The sequence below is a fragment of the Pelmatolapia mariae genome, linkage group LG8 (genome assembly GCF_036321145.2).
Source record: "Pelmatolapia mariae isolate MD_Pm_ZW linkage group LG8, Pm_UMD_F_2, whole genome shotgun sequence".
In the NCBI taxonomy this organism is placed as follows: domain Eukaryota; kingdom Metazoa; phylum Chordata; class Actinopteri; order Cichliformes; family Cichlidae; genus Pelmatolapia; species Pelmatolapia mariae.
Window position 1 is genome coordinate 14,086,234 of NC_086234.1, and position 19,219 is coordinate 14,105,452.

Sequence of the window (19,219 nt, forward strand, 5' to 3'; positions counted from 1 at the left end):
TGCATCTGGTAGTACATTTCGGTTCCAAGCTACATCTGCAAACTCTACTTAGCTGTAAATGCAATTAAACATCCAAATCTTGTTCTGCATGATGGCTGAAGTCTGTGTACTCTGAATGCTCTAAATGACACTAACGTCGTTTCTTTGAGACTACTAAATTCCCGCAGTACCCCTGAGGCGTTGCATGTGTCTTTTATGAGTTTGATCAGAGGGTTTTACTCAGAGACAGATGGACTGATCTTGCTACAACAGCAGGAAACTCCCCATGAGGGGCATCATACTACAAGTCCCAGAGAGCGTCAGAAAAGCTCAGATCAATACACATTAGCCTCTGCTCGAGTGCTGAACATGGATTAGCTGACTTCATGGAACCTTGAAGCTTCCAGTGTCTGTGTGTGTGTCTGTGTGTGAATGTGTGTGTGTGTCAGCGTGGACTTGTTCTTTTGATGATGAGTCAAGTAAGGACTGCCATTATCCTAGATTATGTCAATGCAAGATTTATGAGGGACAGAGAAAGTGTGAAAGATTTCCTGATTTAACCTCCTAGGACCTGGCGTCCACATATGTGGACATCACATTTTGGGTTATTTCGACCAAAATACTCAATTTTGCTCTACAAGGGCCTGATACCCAATTACGAGGACATTATACTGCTACTGTTCTATCGAAATTGTAAGCGAATATCCTCAAATGTGGCTCTCATTTTTCTTAGAAACAAAAATCAGGTAAAAAAAAAAAAAAAATTCTGGTAATTCTTTGTTTTTACATTCATCAGGTCCCAATATGCCCAAATATCAAAGAGAAATTAAAAATGCATGCTGTGGAAGAGTTCGGGTCTTAGGAAGTTAAAGTAGGGTGACCAACCGTCCTCTTTTCACGTTCCGTCCGGGGGGATTTTCGAGATTGATAAAAATGTCCGGGTTTTCCTATATTCCGACAGAGGACCCATGTGTGTGACGTCATCCCCGAACTGCTGCTTTGTTAGTGCTTGTTCTGCGCTCACAGATGGGACAGACAGCGCGCAGCAACGCGCCCAATGATGTTTAAAAGATCCCAAAGCGCAAGTCCATCTTTTCAGGCGAACTGCAAAAGAAATTTCCCTCGATCTGGTATAACACTGACAGGTGATATGAATAGCACTGATTATCTCTTCATCATGACACCTCTTAGGGAGTGGGATATATTAGGGAGCAAGTCAACATTATGTTGTTGGAGTTGATGTGTTGGAAGCCTGTAAAATGGGCAAGTGGAAGGATTTGTGCAGGTCTGAGAAGGGCCAGATTGTGATGGCTAGACAAGTGGGTCAGACCATCTCCAAGAAAGGAAAGAACAGTAAGGGAACTAGCATCAGAGCGTTGCGATCCACCAGACCAGCTGACAAAAAAGTTCATGCTCGTTCTGATAAAAAGGTGTCAGAATACAGAGTCTATTGCAGTTTGTTGCACATGGGGCTACATAGCTGCAGACCAGACATAGGTGCCCATACTGATCCCTGTCCACTGCAGAAAGTGCCAACAGTGGGCACGTGAGCATCAGAACTGGACAACGGAGCAATGGAAAAAGGTCGGAAAATGGTGGCCTGGTGTGATGAGTCTTGTTTTCTTTTACACATGGATGGCCGGGTGCATGTCAGTCGCTTACCTGAGAAACATGGGAAGAAGGCAAGCCAGCGGAGGCAGTCTGATGCTATGCACAATGTTCTGTTTGGAAACCTTAAGTCCTGCCATCCATGTGTATGTTAATTGTTGTGTACCGCCTACCTAAACATTATTGCAGACATTGGACGTCCCTTCATGGCCACAAAGCAAAAAAGGTTCAGGAATGGTTTGAGGCTTCCAAATTTAAACTGCATATAATGTTCAGCCATGATAAATGTAGTCACATTATGTTATTTCATATACAAGAAATAGCCACAAATATCATGCTTTTTGCTGCCTTACCATTGATTTATCCTACTACTATGGATTGAAAGGATTTTAATGATGCCAGTAGCAATCTTTCTCGATTTGCTTAATAATTCCAATTCAATTTTCTTTCTATGGGAGATTAAAACTTACACAGATTTTCAGCAACGCAACAGTTTTATTATCTCTGAGTCAGAGCATGGTGTAGAAAATGGAGTAGAGAAGCAAGTTGGATGCGTTTCAGGTTTGCAAAAGGTCAGCGTCTATGAATTTGTTGTAATGGTTTTGCAGCTGTTAAAAAAAATCAGAGCCAGAAAATAATATAAGGATTTGATAAGCCCGGCGGCATGTAATACTTGTGTAGCTGTGTTCCGTTTTGTTGTACAGAGTTGAACTGACAGGATGTGACTCCAGGCGACTGAAATGAAACAGATCATTACACCGACAAAAATGATTTCTCTGAGTTTGAACATTTGTTGGAAATATTTGGCATGATGCGAATGCACAAGCTAATGAAATATGTAGAACTGGACAAGATGCTTTTAGAAGTTTTAATGCAGAAATGACACTCCTAATCAGGAATCACAAAGGACTGACTGCTATAACAAGTATGTGATGCAAGGTTATTGCAGTTAATTAAAACCAACTACAAACTAAAACTAGATGTGAAAAGAAAATATTTTGTTTTGTCTGATGAAGGACATGTTTACTGAGGCTCTGGGTGTCTACATGGCTGTGATTTAACTGTTTTTAAAATGTTGTGTTTTTTAATCGTATAATAATAATAATAAAATATTTTTTAAAAAACACGTAAACTAATAAAAAATAAACTAAAACAAGAAAATCCACTCTGGGAACCACCTGAAAAAAACTGAATTAAAAACAAAAAGTCAAAAGCCAAAATAAAATAAAAATAAAAAACTATATTAGCTCTAATGTGATGCTCACATTTTGCAATGCAGCAGCAAAGTGACCAATAAAATCAAATTAAAACTACATTAAGCTAAGTTCTAATGAGAAAACTAGACAGAAGCAGAAACTTTAACAGGAAACCTCAGAGGCACATGATATAAATAAAGGCCCGACTGCTTGCCTGTACAAATACTGATATTACAGTGTTAAAAAACAAATGCCTAGATTATGATTTCAATAAATAAAACAGTTAAAAGTGTAAAACATAAACCACCACCATTTGAACACATTTCTAAATACACACTTTTCCCCCCTCTAAACTGGCACTTGCTTGTCCAAACTTTGAGAACCCCTGATTCGCAGGAGGATCACTGCATTTTGTTTTATTTTCATTAACATCCCAACTACTTTGGAGTCAGAATTGTACGTCCTTTGGCATTTTGCAAGTCGGCATGAGTCTCAGTGATGGTACCTGAACAAAACACATTACTCTGCACAGTTGTAGCCTATATAGACCTGGTGTAAGAGGAAGTGCTTACTGTGCATCTCTGCAAATGACTTCTTTTACAACATCTCATCCTACTGCCCAGAATGAGCGAGCAATATTTCTTATAGAAAGTTTAAACTTGCATGCCTGTGTTTTTTTTTGCTTCTCTTCACAGTTTTCTCTGTGACCTATATTTCTGCCACTGACACAAACCTAAAGGAGAAAACGGTGTCATAATCAAATAAGAAATATGTAAAAATGCAGAGGACCAACTGCAGAGAGAAAGACTCAAACTTTTGCACTTTATGACTGCCATCTGATGCAGCTAAAGAACAGCCATCTCAGCTAGTACGCGTGCGAAGGGAGTCCGAGGAGGTTGTTCGGTGGTTTATGGGAACTGTCAGATGCACTTCCATGCTCCCTCTCTTTCTTCAGCCCTGCTTCCATTAATCATCCTCATTTTCTGTGGACGTTAAAGACGTATCCTGCACCTGCAAAATGCTAAAGCACAAAAGGGGAAAGTGGGTGTGTGTGGTATGTGTGAAAGCTGGGGGCAGGAATTAGTCAAAGAGACAGGGGAGAAAATGGTTGTGCCCTTTAGTTTGACATTTTTGACCACAGCAACACACGTGCGCGAACACATTTTTGCTTTGGGGCCAAATTCTGACGGCGCAACACTAATGAGGGTAAATGTGTCTACTTTTTTCCTTTTTTTGCAGTCCTGTGCCTCCAGGTGTGAAGATGCTGTGTAATCAGAATTTGAAATGTCTTAGTTTTATGTTTTATCAACTATTATGATAAGATTTTAATCCTATAATTGAATTACTAAAATCCGTAAGCTAACATGAGGCTGCCCCCGCCCCAAGGATTTATTTCTAACAAGTAAAAGGTTAGATCCATTGTAAAATTTTCAATAAACAACCCACAAACGGAGCACATCTGCTCACCTAAACTTATAATGAGCAATGGTAGGCTACAAATAGTTCAAACAGGGTCCCCAAACTTTTTTAAAATTCTTCTGACTTTGAGTTTTTTATGCAGGTAAGGTATTCTAATAGCACTAAATCAAACAGCACTCACTGCCAGCATTTATTTTCTCAAGACTGGACCGTTGCCTCTCTGGCATTAATGAGAAGCAACTCTCTCGTTTCCAGCTGGTTCCGAATTCAGCAGCTCTGCTTCTTACTGGTTTCTCCAGACTGCATCACATCGTACCTACGCTGGCTTAGCTCCACTGGCTTCCTGTGCATTTTTTTGATTTTCAAATTTTAATGATCACTTTCAAAGCTCGTCTGGATCTGGCCCCAAAGTACACAGAAGAACCATTTTTCCAATAAGAGCATGCTCACAGCCTTAGATCATCAAGAGACCTTTGGATCTTCATCCAAACCCGTTGTGGTTTACACTTTAGCCTGATAAGCAAAAGAATACTGAAGTTTGATCACTAAAGGACACACAAATCCAGTTGGGGGTTGTGTCATGAATGGCATCAGGTGTTTATTTTAAAAAAACATTTTTTTTAAGGCATTCTTTTACCTGTGATGTCTTCTCTCGTCTGGTTATTATCCTTTAGTTGTCTTGCTAGCTGCCTGCTCCAGCCCTCCATATACTTATTTTTTAATTCCTTTTGTTGTATGTGTGTGTTGGTTGGGTAATATTAAATCTTTCACTAATCCACTGCAGTGTGATGTTGTTGCTTGGGTATAGGTAAGAATACAGAATGAAATCTACAGTTTTTACCATGTCCAGTGCTTAAAGATCAGTAGCTCAATAATGAAGTCATGATCATGCACACTGGTGCATCAGTTAGCACTTTGGATTGAGATAAAAAAAAAAAAAAAATCTTGATAAAGGTTTGATTTGATTTGTCTTGTTCTACTGACCACCTCCTTCATAAGTGAAATAGATTTCTTTCCCAGTACTGCGTATAGTTGGCTAACAGGCCAATATTTTTCAGTCATTTGAGTACAGAATGAGTCATAACACATATTTAATTATTCAGGGTAAAAGAAAGTTATTGCCATCACCAAGAGAGAACTTAAAAATTAACCAAAGACCTCAAGTTGCAAACTTGTAACATGAATTAAATCCCACAAGCTTCATTACTTTTCAATTTAAAAGTTGGGCTATTTTAAAAAATAACTTAAAACAAGCCAAATTGATTTCTGTGCTTTGACAGTTGTGTTGCAGAGGATTCGGTCGGGTTCTGTGGGAATTTTCTGTCAATGCATTTTTTTGTTACGTTGCCAAAGCTCTGTGCATGGTGACAAAGGCACCGAGTGCTGAAGACAATGACGGCGAGGGAGACCGTGCCTTTCTGTCTGGATAGGAATGTGTCCCCTTGCCCAGGTCACAACGCTCAGTTCAGTCTGGGCCCCCGACAAAAGAACGCACGCCACTCCATAAAAACATACCAGGTGACGCTTTGTTCGAGTCGTTCATTATATCGCTGTCACACGTCGGTCCCTTTGACTTATTCAAGATGGTCAGAGGCAGACCCGAGGACCCTGTGTTGCGAAAGCAATGAATCACACCCACTTGTAGTCATCTGCAGAGTGGGTAAGCTCATGGTAATTACATTTAATCATAGTGATTACCACTAAATGTGCTCCATAATGACTCTCCTTGTGATGATAAAAAAAAAAAAAGTAAACTCTTCGGAAAGTAACTAAATTACATATAATCCATCTGGAAGTGCCGTTCATGTCTGTGTATATTTTCTCCCCGCAGGTTCAGCTTACTATGACAATGTGCGGCCCTTAGCTTATCCTGACTCAGATGCTGTGCTCATCTGTTTTGACATCACTCGACCGGAGACGCTGGACAGCGTACTGAAAAAGGTCAGTGTCACATTGTTAGATGTGTGAATGTGTCCTCTTTTTTTAATTTTAAGTGCATTTTGTCTCTAATTAGGGCAGTGTAGGTAAAGCAGCCATCTCATTACAATACTCACATTAAATATGCAGGTTGAAGGAGTCATCTCTTCTCTTTATACTGGAAATCGATTCCTCTATAGAGTGACTAGATGTACGTCATCATCCAGAGATATACAGCTTCCAGCTTTCACCATCACGTCTGTGTTCAAGTTAAGGCCACCATGTGTTCATTCACTGATAACCTGATCCTTCGATCTACGACAGGGGAATAAAAGGAAACGATAAGAAAACATTGCCAGCTGTAGAGGTGGAGACTGGGATAACATTTAAGGTTGGGGTAATGCTTGGTGAGAGGCATACACGGACAAGCCAACACATGAGATACAGAGATTAATGGGGATACTGGGAATGAAGTGAGATTCTGGAAGAAAAAAGAGAGAGAGAGAGAGAGAGCACGAACAAATGGTACAGAAGGGAAAAGGGGGAAGCGATAAAGAGTCAAGTAGTGTTCATGTAGCAGAGCATTACTTTGAGAGAATAGTCGTTGTAAAAGGAAAATTAGAGGTTGCAAAAATTGCTTAGGCACAAGGTTCTCAGAGATGTCAGAACAAAAAGTGCTGTGCACTTATTTGAGACTGAAAGCTTGCAAATGGAAAATACATTTAAAGCAAAGCAAACTGCAGAGAAACAAGACATGGCGGCAGATTGCCATACAAATTTAATTAGGTGCATAAGATCATAGCAGAGGATAAGCTTTGTTTCTAAACTTTGGATAGAGTGACCGCTCGACATGTCACTTTGGCATCCCGTGCATGCATTGTAAAAGCGGCACATTCACCGCGATTACTAAGGTCATTTGATAAGGTCAAAGTTGAAGTTGGTTCTCAAGTGGACCCCCTGTAGACGTGAGAATTCGCTCGGCATTGGCAGATATGCGTTTTCGTCTGGTATTGATGAAGTCATTATGAATAATGGCACGGACGAGAGGAATGTGTCTTCCAAACAGAATCAATTAAACCCTTTTTCTCATGTTTTAAGAGGATTCCGGCTTTCAGGGGATTCATTTTTCCTGCTTTATTGATGGTGAAGAAATTGTTTTTTTTAATGCTTCTTCTATCTGAGGCACACAGTTCCATCTGTGAGCACAGAAGCTCCAAAAAAAAAACCAAGAAGTTGGCTTAAGAGAACGTAGCTAAAACAGCTTGTGTTAGAAAACGCATGAACTCAGATGCACCTAGGTCCACTATAAGACATGATGAAGAGATAATTAATTTGAACTGTGGATCAAACAGGCAAAAATGAGCATAATGGGTTCACCTCTGCCTGACTGCTGTGGTATGTGCACGTTCTTGGTTTGCACACAGTGAGAAAGTGAGGAAAGTAGAAAAAAGACCTATGTTTTTCTTTTTTGATAAACCAGCGCCTCGGCTCCAACAGCTCGCATTCTGCCTCTTTTGTGCTGCTTACCAATTCTTAACATTAACACAGACAATAAGCCGCTCTTCCCATGAGCCCTTTGTGACTCATCTAAATTGCTGCTGTTCACCAGTTGCATGCGGTTTGGCACAGGGTCCTATTGAAAGGCAACAGCTCACTCTGCACAACGGCGCGCTAGAGCCCGTAACAGCAGCGACGCAGGCATCCAGGAGAAAAGATCTCTTTGTAAGGGAGAACAAATGGAGCAACAGTGCTCAAAGCGGTCGCCTCTGCCATGGTGTGAGGAGATAATGAAAGGAGTCTCGGAGAGAAAGACAGCGATAGAGAGAGAGAGTTTAATAGCTTGAGTCATGTTTTTGGCCTGTAATGAGAATTGTCTGTCTCGGTCTTTATACAGCATTTATGTCCATGAGCATTTCCCTTTTTCCCCCTCTTCTATCCTTTGATTTGTTGAGGGCAGTTTTCAAATAAACGATGGAACATTTAAGACATGGAGTGATATAAATTCCAGTTTCAGAGCAATGAACAACAGTGCCAGTGTTTCATTTTGATGGTACAATAAGCCAGAAAATGCTGGCGATTGTGTGGGTGTTGCTCTAGCCTTCAACTTTAAGTTTTACACATTTTTGAAAGTCTGGACTCCTCATTTCTTAATATTTTGCTTCCAGTGAGCCAAACTTTCTTGAAATTTTTTAAGTGATCGTGAGTTGTAGTTCTCCGGGCTTTCAAAGTTTTTCTTTGGACTTTGCCTGCTTTTTAATTCATTTTCAGTTCAGGCTGTGTAACAAAACTTTTTCAGACGATTTTATTTTAAAGCTATAAAAACTCAAAGGATGAACCACAGTGTTGTATCTACATACCGCAGAAAAGCAAAGAACCAATTTTAAATGATATCTTTAGGCACTTTACTATTGGCCTGTCACAAAAACACATAATTTGTTCCTGTTTCCTTCATTGAATAAACAAAACAGTTTGTCAGGCATAAAATAACATATTTGCACCAACAAGTTGTTTCCCAAAGAGCTATTAGCCAAAAACGTGGCATGTTGCAGTATGACATGAGAGATGCTTCTACACCTTCAGATGATCCGTCTACTGTTCACTGAAGCCTCATCAGAAATGGTCTCAGTGGAAGTGTGGCTGTCAAGAAGCTATTATTAAGGAAGGGAAACTTAGAAAGTTAGAGGTATGCCACATTACACTGGACTGAAAGTCAGTGGCATCAGGCCTTATGCATGATGAATCCAATTTTGAAATATTTGGTTGTCAGTATGTACAGAGGAGGTAGATACTGAGTGTCTATGCCCCTGTGTTGGCTTTGAAGAGCTTTGAATGTCCTTCAAGAAGAACAGAGAATACATATAATCCTCAAAATATTATTTGGTCATACCAAAAATCCTAGAATTCCAAATGTTACAAACAAATGTTACGAGCTGGTGCTTTTCCATGAAGAGCTCTAAAAGTCAGAACCAGAATCTTAAAACTGACCAATATTTGTACTTTCCAACAAATATGAAGAAAGGTATCCGGTAAATAACCCGGAATAGAAACTTCACATGAAGTTGTTTTCTATGTTATTCTTTTTGTGTTGTAAAATCATTGCAGTGATTGGCTGTACATGAGTATAACAAGTATCATATTTGCGCTTTTTGATTTCTTTTATTTGGTACATTAGAACACCGGGGAATGATATCGGTAACATCTTTATTTAATTTAAACCTTTCTTTAACCAGGAAGATCCCACTGAGATTAAAACCCTCTTTTTCAAGGGAGACCTGGCCAAGATAGGCAGCAGCAAATATCTCACAGTTACAAAAATCACACAATCAAACACAGGCAAGAAGAACACACATATAAAAAAAACAAACAAACAAACAAACATTCAAAGTCAATTAAAATGACGAGCAAACTAATTGAGATAGTTTGTCTCTATTATTAAGTTATTTTTAGAAATTCATTTTATTATTATTATTTTAGATTTTAGTGTTTCTTTTACAGTTTTTATATGATCAGCATGTCAGTTCCACATTTTGAATGCCATTAATCTACAGTCTGTTAATCTGCAAAGAGACTACACAGATAAACTAATTGAATATCACTGCAGCACGGTGAGAAGTTAAACTGCTGGACAGCAGATTTGCAGGTGGGATTAAGGCCCTCTCAAGGCAGGAGATAAGAATTTATGACCTGATGGAAAGGAACTGCTCCCAAGTCAAATAAATCTCAATTCAGCACCTCATTTATGAGGATTTTAATAATTGTAGACTGTTCCCACATGTCTGCATACACGGGCATTTTTTTAAGCTGTGAACTAGGCCCCTTCATTCCAATTATGGAGCTCTTAAAGCTACAATTTAAAAATGGTAATTTAGAGAAAAATGTGCTTTGGAAATAGTTTGAGGAAGATTTTTTTTTCTCCTTTTCTCCAGTTCAGAGGGAAAGGACTTGACAAGCCTGCAAACAAATCTTACCTGAAATCCACCCAGCCTTCTTTCCAAACCTTATTTACTGACATCAACAGTGCGTTCGCTTCAACCAGGTCCTAAAATCTTATGAAAGGCTTCCCAGAAGAGCATATTAGTAAGAAGTTAATGTCCAAGGTTTTCAAATGAGATGCAACTATGAACATAGTGCTCAAGTACTCAGATACTCTCGTACTGTAGCATAATAGAGGTCGTGTGCACTGATATATGTTTGTCTCTCTGATGCACAGTGGCAAGGTGAAACACAGGAGTTCTGCCCCAATGCCAAAGTGGTGCTTGTCGGCTGCAAGTTGGACATGAGGACGGACCTCAACGTCATGAGAGAGCTTTCCAAACACAGACTCATTCCTGTCACACATGAGCAGGTGAGGAGTTCACAGAAAGCACCGCTCGCCTCTAAAATTTGAATGGAAATTAGCTGCTTGCCTTTTTCTGTACCCTGGCAGTGCTGCCCATGAGCAGTTGGTTTTTAAGAAAATTATAACTTTAAGAATATGCATGACGTATAGTTTTAAATGTACAGTTCATTGCGGTTTTCAGCTGCAGTGACATTTATTTGCCTGTAGTAGAAATTATATGGTATCAGTACAGACAAACAGCACCTATTACTTTCCTCCCTTGTGCACACGGGCAAACATTTTTGAAAGTGCATTTGAAGAATGAGACTTGCGTTAGATCATAACTTTTACAAATGTGAAAGCACAACGACTATAAAGGAGCTGGAACTGAAGGAAGAAGAAGACAAACAGCAGGATGTGCGATAATACGATTGTTTTGTTTGTGTCTTGGAGCAATGAGCAGCGGCACGCATGAATTTTAATAGCTTATTTTCATGTAAATGTGAATTTGCTCTCCTTGGCAGCCTTTTGTCAACAAATTAATATTTTCCCACATCTCTGACAAAGCAAAGGTAACGACCTGTATTGTCCTGTCAATAATGACATCAAAATTGGTTCATCACTATCTCAGATTCATTTCTTGTCATATATATTTTGCTTTGGCTCAAAATTCATAGAAGCTTCTTATTGGACCGAAACATCAACATATTTTTAAGACGTTACTGCAGCTATGCAGGTCATTTAACATGTCTTTTAATACATATACATTGAATTATTTACATCCATACGTAATCATTTTACCACAAGTGTTAATACATAGTAACCAGATAACAGTGAAAAAACAAAGGCTGAGTAATGTGCTTGTACGCCAACTGAGGATTGGTTTTGCAAGGCCTCCAAGTGATGCCTGCAGCACAAAACACTGGACTCAAGTGGTGGGCACTCAAGAGGGCAGTCCAATGTAGCCCAGACATCTGTTGCTTGCCTTTAGACAATCACTATAGGACGTTCTGATGTTTTGGGGTTTTTTTTGGGGGGGGGGGGGGGGGGGGGGTTTGGACAACAGCCCCTCAACCAGATCCCATTTGCCTCAGGAGAACCTGTTAGAGGCACGTTGCCCCAGACAATATTGCTCATGGGCTGAGTTGGGCATGCAAGCCCCATCCACTGCTATAAATTAGTGATTTTTGTGATTGAAGCTATTCATTTATCATTTATTTTATGTTCCTGCCCTTATTGCTATGGTCCTGAGCCGTTTCTAGTGGCTGAAGGAATAAAACGCAAGGGGCAGAAAGAGCTTCGTCTGCAGGGTGTCCAGGTTCACTGTCAGGGTCGGTGCTCTCATTTAAGCTTTCTTCCACATTGGAAAGGACAATCCTACTGTAGATCCCACACAGATGAAGTGTTTCATGCATGTCCCTGGGTCTCTGGGTCTGACTTGGGAGGGGACTCTAGTGCAGACATAGAGGATGATGGTACAGTGAGCCAAGATTAGTCTGCAGCCAGGACCCAGACCTGGATAAGCAGTAGAAAAAGGATGAAGGGATGGATCAAGTATTGTTAATCCATATTTATTGGTTGTAATAAACATTACATTTGATATGGCCCTATAATTAAAGGCCTTATGATGGTCCTTAATGTTGCTGATTTTATATCTGTGCTGACAACTTCTAGAGTGAAACAACGGATAAAAATGTGGTCCGACAGGTGTGGGGGACAGGTTTTTGATTGCCTAAGTAATTCTTGAAAGTGCGGTTTCTTAGTGAACCCTATTTAAAGAGCTGCACTGTAAACAGACTGAAACAAGCCGGGAACTTTACGTTTCACCCACTTGACCAACTGATGCGAACCCCAGGGGAGAGCGCAGTCAGCAGAACAAACTGCAAACCAACTGTGTCACTGTTGCTGTAATTGGCTTAAGGGCGTCAAAATAAACACTTGAAGTGCTGGAGCGTTTCCAGTATTACAAAAGTAATACAGCTTGAGCCTTTAATATTTTTCACACGAGCAGAAGTAATGTTGCCCCATATGGCAGCTAGATACTGCTTCAGTATGGTTTATCAGTAGCACCGAAGGCTGAACACCTACGCTTTCATTTATTGTACATTTTCCAAGGAAATTGCATGATCAAAAAATAAAGAAATAATGTGACTCAAACTCAGGATGACAGAATGAAAATGTTTTGTTTTGTTTTGCTACCTAAATCACTAGAAAGCACTGCTGGAAAACAGGTGAGCAAAATAGTACTACATATGAAGCCGAAGCTGTCCAGATGTGAAATGGGGCTAAACCTTAGAGGGAATAAAGTTTTTGCAACTGCAAAGAAAGGCTTTGAATATTTCATAGTGTGGGGGATATTCTCCGTATGCCCTGGCTAGCAATCAGCTATCAGACCTCAGAGGTTGCAGGCTTTTATTAAGAGGGAGGTGTTAGTGCACGACCAAGTGCAGTGTTCTGACATCCACAGAAGCAGGGAAGGGATCGTCTAGCAGCATGTGACAAATGCTTACAATAACAAATATTTAGAGAACACTTTTAAAAATGTCCACTGTGCATGCTTGTTTGCACTCAGAGTAATGAGTGGCTTTTAAAAATGTTGTGCTGTTCACTGGGTTACACAAGGCTTTCCACAGAATTCTAGTGGTTCAATGTGGTTTAAGGACATCTAAGAATAAATAAATAAAATAAAGCATAATTTCCACTACATGACCCCTCTCTCATCCACACACAAAGTTTTGTACGTTTTTAGCTCTAAGTACTAGCTCTCAGCAGCTCTTTAGGTGAGTCAGTTGCTTTTGGATGACAAACAAACATAAACTAAGCCGTATTTTAAAGCTACACTACACAGCATTTTTATAGTAACAGAAAGAAGTGACTGGATGTATTGTGAAGGCTGTTTTTTGCCTTGAAGCGTGTGCACCAAACCTTAGAATATGCTTTCAAACTATTCTTCTCTCAAGCCATTGTCCCACAGGAACTCTGTATGATATTCAGAGAATGAAGTTGAGATGCATGTGAACACAGCAGGCCACTGTTAAGGTCAGATCTTTACGCAGTACTCAAAAAACTCAATTCGGTTTAGGTGAGGGATGGTGATTGAGTTGAGATTGCGCGTGGTTGTCACATGATGCACACTCGCTCGTTGTGAATTCTCAGGACAATTTAAAAAATGTTGCTCTCGGGGAGCTTAAAGGGTAAAGCCTGTTTATTGGTGGGTCTGTTTAATATGTCTGGCATATATGTCTGCCTGGTAGCATCTGTGCATGTTCAGGTTTGAAGGGCATAAATAAAAATGCTTAGTGTTAGAGTCACACTAGGACAAAGAGTGGTTGGAAATGGGAGCACGAACAAAATTACTGCAGCTGTTGCCTTTAAGATGGTTTCTTAAGAAGATGGGAATAACATCAACAAACACTTGCAGTCTTTAGTGCATTAAGGTGACAGAAAAACTGCAATAAGACTGATTCAGTCTGCTATCAGTTTGCAACTTGACACAATTCAATCTGCTTTAAAAATTCCAAACCTGATGTAGGAATGGGAAGTCACATTAAACAGAAATTCAAATAAATTACTTACAATCAGAGTAAAAGTTTAGAATAAATAGTGATGTAGTTCCTGCAGGATGGTGATTTAACTGTAAAGTGCCATAAGCGCTTAGCAACATTACTGTTATAAAGGAATATAACCAGTTGGCAGCCAGTTGAGTCGAGCCCCATATTTTTTTTTCTTTTCTTTTTTTTTTTTGCATGTCCCGTTTGGTTCTTTTGCCATCAGAATTATTGTCTAAAGGCGAAGAAAGATGCCGAACGGATTTACTTTACCAAATGGACCATCCCAGCCTTGCCATAATGGTCTATTTGATTCACCTTTTATTGTTTATTTTATTTTTTATTTTCACTTGCTAGATACGGGACAGACTTGAATGAGGAAAAGAAAAGGGAGAAAGAAAGAGGGGGGAAAAAAACAGTGGAGAAGAGGGACGGGAATAAAGGGCAAAAAACAAAAACCAACAAAATAAGCAGACAAAAAATACATATATCGATCACCTGGATCACCTGTTGAGAAAGAAAAAAGAAAACAAGCAGAAGAAAACGAGAGCAATAGAATAAACAACATCACGATGATATATGGGAATATAACACTAAATACTTAATATTAAACATTATTGTGCAGCACGTAAGATCAACAGCGCACAGTGTGCTTTGAGGTAGGAGCCAAAAAGGGTGTAGTTTGTGTGTGTGAGCACCCGTGTGTACGCCTGTGAGCATGAACGCGCTTGTTTTTAAAAGGTTCCTTCATGTAATGATCTGCTAGAGGGTGTGGGGGGCCACAGCCCCGTCCTCCAGGGCATAAAGCAGGTATGGAGGAGATCAAAACTCCAGACATCCAGAGGCCCCCAGAACACAAGAGACCAAGGAAGACCAACAAAGGGGCAGCCGTGCCACTATCCCAGGTGGTGTTACCCTTTTCCCTGCAGTGGGGAGAAGCAGACTGCCCCGACTCCGCAGCAGCAGGGAGGCCCCACATTCCAGACCCCAGTCGGACGGCCAACTCCTCCTCCTAGCCCCCCCGCTCCAGCAGGTGCAGAGAACGGGGGTGTGAGAAGACTCCAAACCTCCCTCCGCCCGCTCATATGTAGTGTTGATGCATGTGTGTTTAAAACCCAGGAGGGCATGGAGCTACCTGCCAAAGAGCAGCAGGTAAGCGCATAGCCCCTCCTGCTAGCCCTCAATGTCTACGTGTATTTAAAAATGAGAGGTGGGCAACGACGCCAGGGGTGAGGTGTCACCCCGTCATCCACTCATCTTCCAGACTATACAAAACAATAGACGCCCAGGCTGAGATCTTCCTCCACCTCTCCTGTATCTCCCCCTCCTGCAGAGTGAGTTCCTGAAGAGAGGAGAGCTCCTGCAAGATGTAACAACCTCCCCCACCAGCTGAAGAGCCCCCCAGGTGGCTCGATGCACTGGCGGCACCCTGCGCCAGGGCTGGGCCCCCATACACCCACCCGCCCACAACCCCGGCAACACACCAACCAGGACCCAAGCCCCCGAGGCCCAGCCAGGGCCCCAGCCCAGAGACGGAGCACCCCCAGAATAAATAGTGATGTAGTTCCTGCAGGATGGTGATTTAACTGTAAAGTGCCATAAGCGCTTAGCAACATTACTGTTATAAAGGAATATAACCAGTTGGCAGCCAGTTGAGTCGAGCCCCATATTTCTAAGAGACGCGTTGCAGATTGGCGCAGACTTACTCGAACTGTTTGTAGTATGTTATAAATTAGATGGCAGTTATTTGCAAATCTTCGCCAATCTGTTAGAGAATGAATGCTGTCAGTCCAAGTCGAACTGCAGTTGTTTGGTGACTGTGGTCTCCCGCAGTTTGGCACTTGGTCTCAAAGTGTGTGTGTGTGTGTGTGTGTGTGTTGGGGGGTGGGGAAATCAGTACAATCATCTCAAAACCACCGTCCTATTTTCCCTCTGCTGTGACTGACTGACATTAAGTAAATGCAGAATGAGCGAAAACAGCCCTGCACATTTAAAATGACAAATCATAAAACTGTACTTGCCAGCCTGCTGTGTATATATCCATAGGTTTATTTTATACCATTTGCAAACTGTGTGTCTCACATTGAAATGTTATGATGAAATGTGTGCAGAAGGGACCAAAAGGCATGCTCGTAGACAGATGGAGTTAAACACAAAAAGCAAGCCTTTATAAAATAAACACAAGATAACACTGCAAGGAAACACACAAGGCACAAACAAAGCTAGAACACAGCATGGCACAACAAGGAACTTAAGTCAAACTGAGGCTTTAAATAGATACTGAAGGTAACTGGGTTGAGTGGACACACTGGGTAAAAAGACAGCTGAAAGTAATAAAGGAAGTAAAACCAAATACAAGACACAACCTGCAAAAGCTTATCAGAATAAAACTAACAAAGACATATTAACAGAGATGCAGACTTAAGACTCAAAAGGATTTTAGATTAAAACTAAAACCTCATCTTCGTTTTATTTACTAGAAGAAGTGATATGAAGCAATTGCTGTGTTATTCCTTGTGATGGTGTAATATTGTCAGCCATATGTAGTAAATACTAGTTGAATGTGTGATTGCACTCAGGTTGGAGCCACTCAGACACGAACCCAGTAAGAATGATTAGCCGGCTACAGCTCGCCTCTGCAGGGTGAAGTGTTATACTATTAACTCATTGTTCTGGTTTTCTGACCCACAGCTTGGTTTAGCTTTTAGCACTCTTATGAACCTTTTTTGGAAAAGCAGCAGGAGGCAGAAAATGTTTTCAGTGAAAAAAAAAAACTCTGATAAACCAACTGCATACAATTTTTCTTTAAAGGCAGATAGAGAGCTAGGAACTAACTATTGAAGGCGCTGTAGCATATAGCTGCTATAGCCACGAATTTCCCTCTAGAGACTAAAATCAAACAAGAAAGAGGCTAAATATTAGATGGAACCTAAAATGTGGTAACATTACAGCTCATTAAGAAGTAATAATATATCAGTTGTGTGTTAACATCTTGTTTTGCAGCGTTCAAGTGGTCAAAACATAAATTTTAAGTCTTGGCTTTTCATTTGTATTCCTGACTAACTCACATTCTGTGTTTTTAGGGAACCACTTTGGCGAGGCAGATTGGCGCCGTGGCCTATGCAGAGTGCACCTCAAAGTATTCGGAGAACAGCGTCCGCGACGTATTTCACGTCACCACCCTGGCATCTGTGTCCAACATTCATCGGCCTCAGCTCAAACACGCCGGATCACGCCACGGCCTCAAGCGGGTTTCCCAGCAGCCACCTCGGACTGAGATTCATGAGCGTCCGCCTGCCATTAGAAAGGACCGAGCCAAAAGCTGTGTGCTCATGTAGGACCAGAACCTACCTGCTGCCTGATCTGTGTGTGTGTGAATGTGGGTGTGCGTGCGTGTGTGTGCTGACGGACCATGCCACACATGAACTTAACTTATTGGTGAATTGTTGTCAGATTCTTTGCACTGCATAAAGGACGATGTGATAAAAACGAGAACGAATGCTATCCTGAGGAGGTCTTTGAAGGGTTGTTTGTCCATTTTTAGCAAATGTCTGCTTCTTACTTTTCTTTGTGGCTGTGCGCTCATCAGGGGAGGACATCGTAGCGGCAAAAGCAATTTTCTTTAACGCTTGTACCTGAACAAGTGGACAAAAAACAGATAAATTAAAAACAAGACAGAAAATAGTGCATAGGGAGATGAAAAGGAAAAAAATATATATTCGAAAGATCATCTTGCAGGAAGCAGCGGTAACCGTGCTGGTGTTGACCTCTTTTATTGTTGTTTCCTGTTTTGAAATGCTCCTTTGTCTTCAAGTGTTTAAGCAAATGAAGCACAATACGATGCACGCAAACCATTCTGAGAAGTCTGTAAATGTCAGGGAATGAACTCTGCTCTCCCCGCTGCGCATAACAAATTAAAAATGAAAATCTGGACTCGTGGGCTGAGATGACACTAATTTTCTTAAACCACAAGTGCTTTTAATATTGAAAAACGAAATAATCACTCACCACATAATATTGTTGTGCTGTGTAATTACTATTGTTCAAATAATCAACACTGGAAAGGAACGTCACAGAGGGCGTTGAGATGAATATTATGTTGTACATGTGATAATGAAATAAAAAAAATCGTCTCTGCTAAGTGTTGGAAGATCTTTAAAGTGACATATTTATCTGCTGGATGCTTGTCAAAGCTAATAAGTAGGAAACTGCACCTCAGTTTCAAGACATTTTCTTGTCCAGACAAGAAAATATCTCTCTAAAAAAAATTAAAAAATCATTCTGCCTGCAAAGATGTGGCTTTAAATTTGAAAAAGGTGAAAATAATAAATGAGACAAAAAGTACACACAATGCTTCGGAGCAGCGCAGACCCACAAAACCTGCAAATCCTACATTTCTGTAATCATGAGTCTGTGATCGTTGCAGGAGCTCTGTGAAGCTGTACTTCAGCACAGCAGTGCTTTCAGTTAAATGTGAACATGCTGACTCACCTGTATGTCAGTGACCTGTCATGTAAATGGACTAGCGCCTTTCGGCTCTGTTAAGAATTCAAAGCTCTTTCTACTGCAGGTCTCATTCCCACACAATCACAAATAGATTCATTCTTTTATTTATGCTTAAGCGCTTCACATGCACTCGCACTCTGAGGAATGTATCGGGGGCAACTCTGGGTTCAAGGATACTTCGGCATGTGGACTTCCCGAATGGTAGATGAACCTCTGCCACCTGAGACACAGCTGTACAGTAGTGCTGCACATCTACAGAAAGACCACCTATGACATTTTGATGTCAGCAGGAAGTTTCTTGGGTAACCGTTCAAATGGTGTGGGCAACTCGGTCGTGGGTTGTCCCAGCCCTTTGCACACTTTCATCACACACGTGCAACTCAAACGCTCCTTATGATCACTCCCATCTCTCCTAACCAGTCTGCTGCGTGCTCTGCTACTTTCTACTACCTCCTCTCCGGGTCTCAGCATGCTACCGAAAGGTACTTGTGAGATATTGCAGTCTGGACCAAACTAGTGGACCAATCATGCAGTTTGCAGAGCTAACAGAAACGGACTACTCACATTTCCAATTGCATATTGTTAAATCATGTTAAAGCAATGGCTCTGACCTCCACATTTAGATAAAAGTCACCTTCTCACTCCAAGGTATAAAGAAAAAACATGGTCTCATCCATGTTTGTGACTTGTGAGTGCAGATCAGTGAATAACCACGCAGTATAACATGA

General features: G+C 40.9%; 1 protein-coding gene across 1 annotated transcript in view; it reads left to right on the top strand.

Annotated features, from left to right (window-relative positions):
• The window catches only part of LOC134633133 (rho-related GTP-binding protein RhoN-like), a 37,098-nt gene extending 18,972 nt beyond the window's left edge, over positions 1–18,126 (top strand). The window contains exons 3-5 of the mRNA XM_063481996.1: positions 6,034–6,143; positions 10,330–10,464; positions 17,069–18,126. Coding sequence (XP_063338066.1) covers positions 6,034–6,143; positions 10,330–10,464; positions 17,069–17,323 — 500 coding nt within the window. The 3' untranslated portion in view covers positions 17,324–18,126. The remainder of the gene's footprint in view (positions 1–6,033; positions 6,144–10,329; positions 10,465–17,068) is intronic.
• The last annotated feature ends 1,093 nt before the right edge of the window (positions 18,127–19,219 follow it).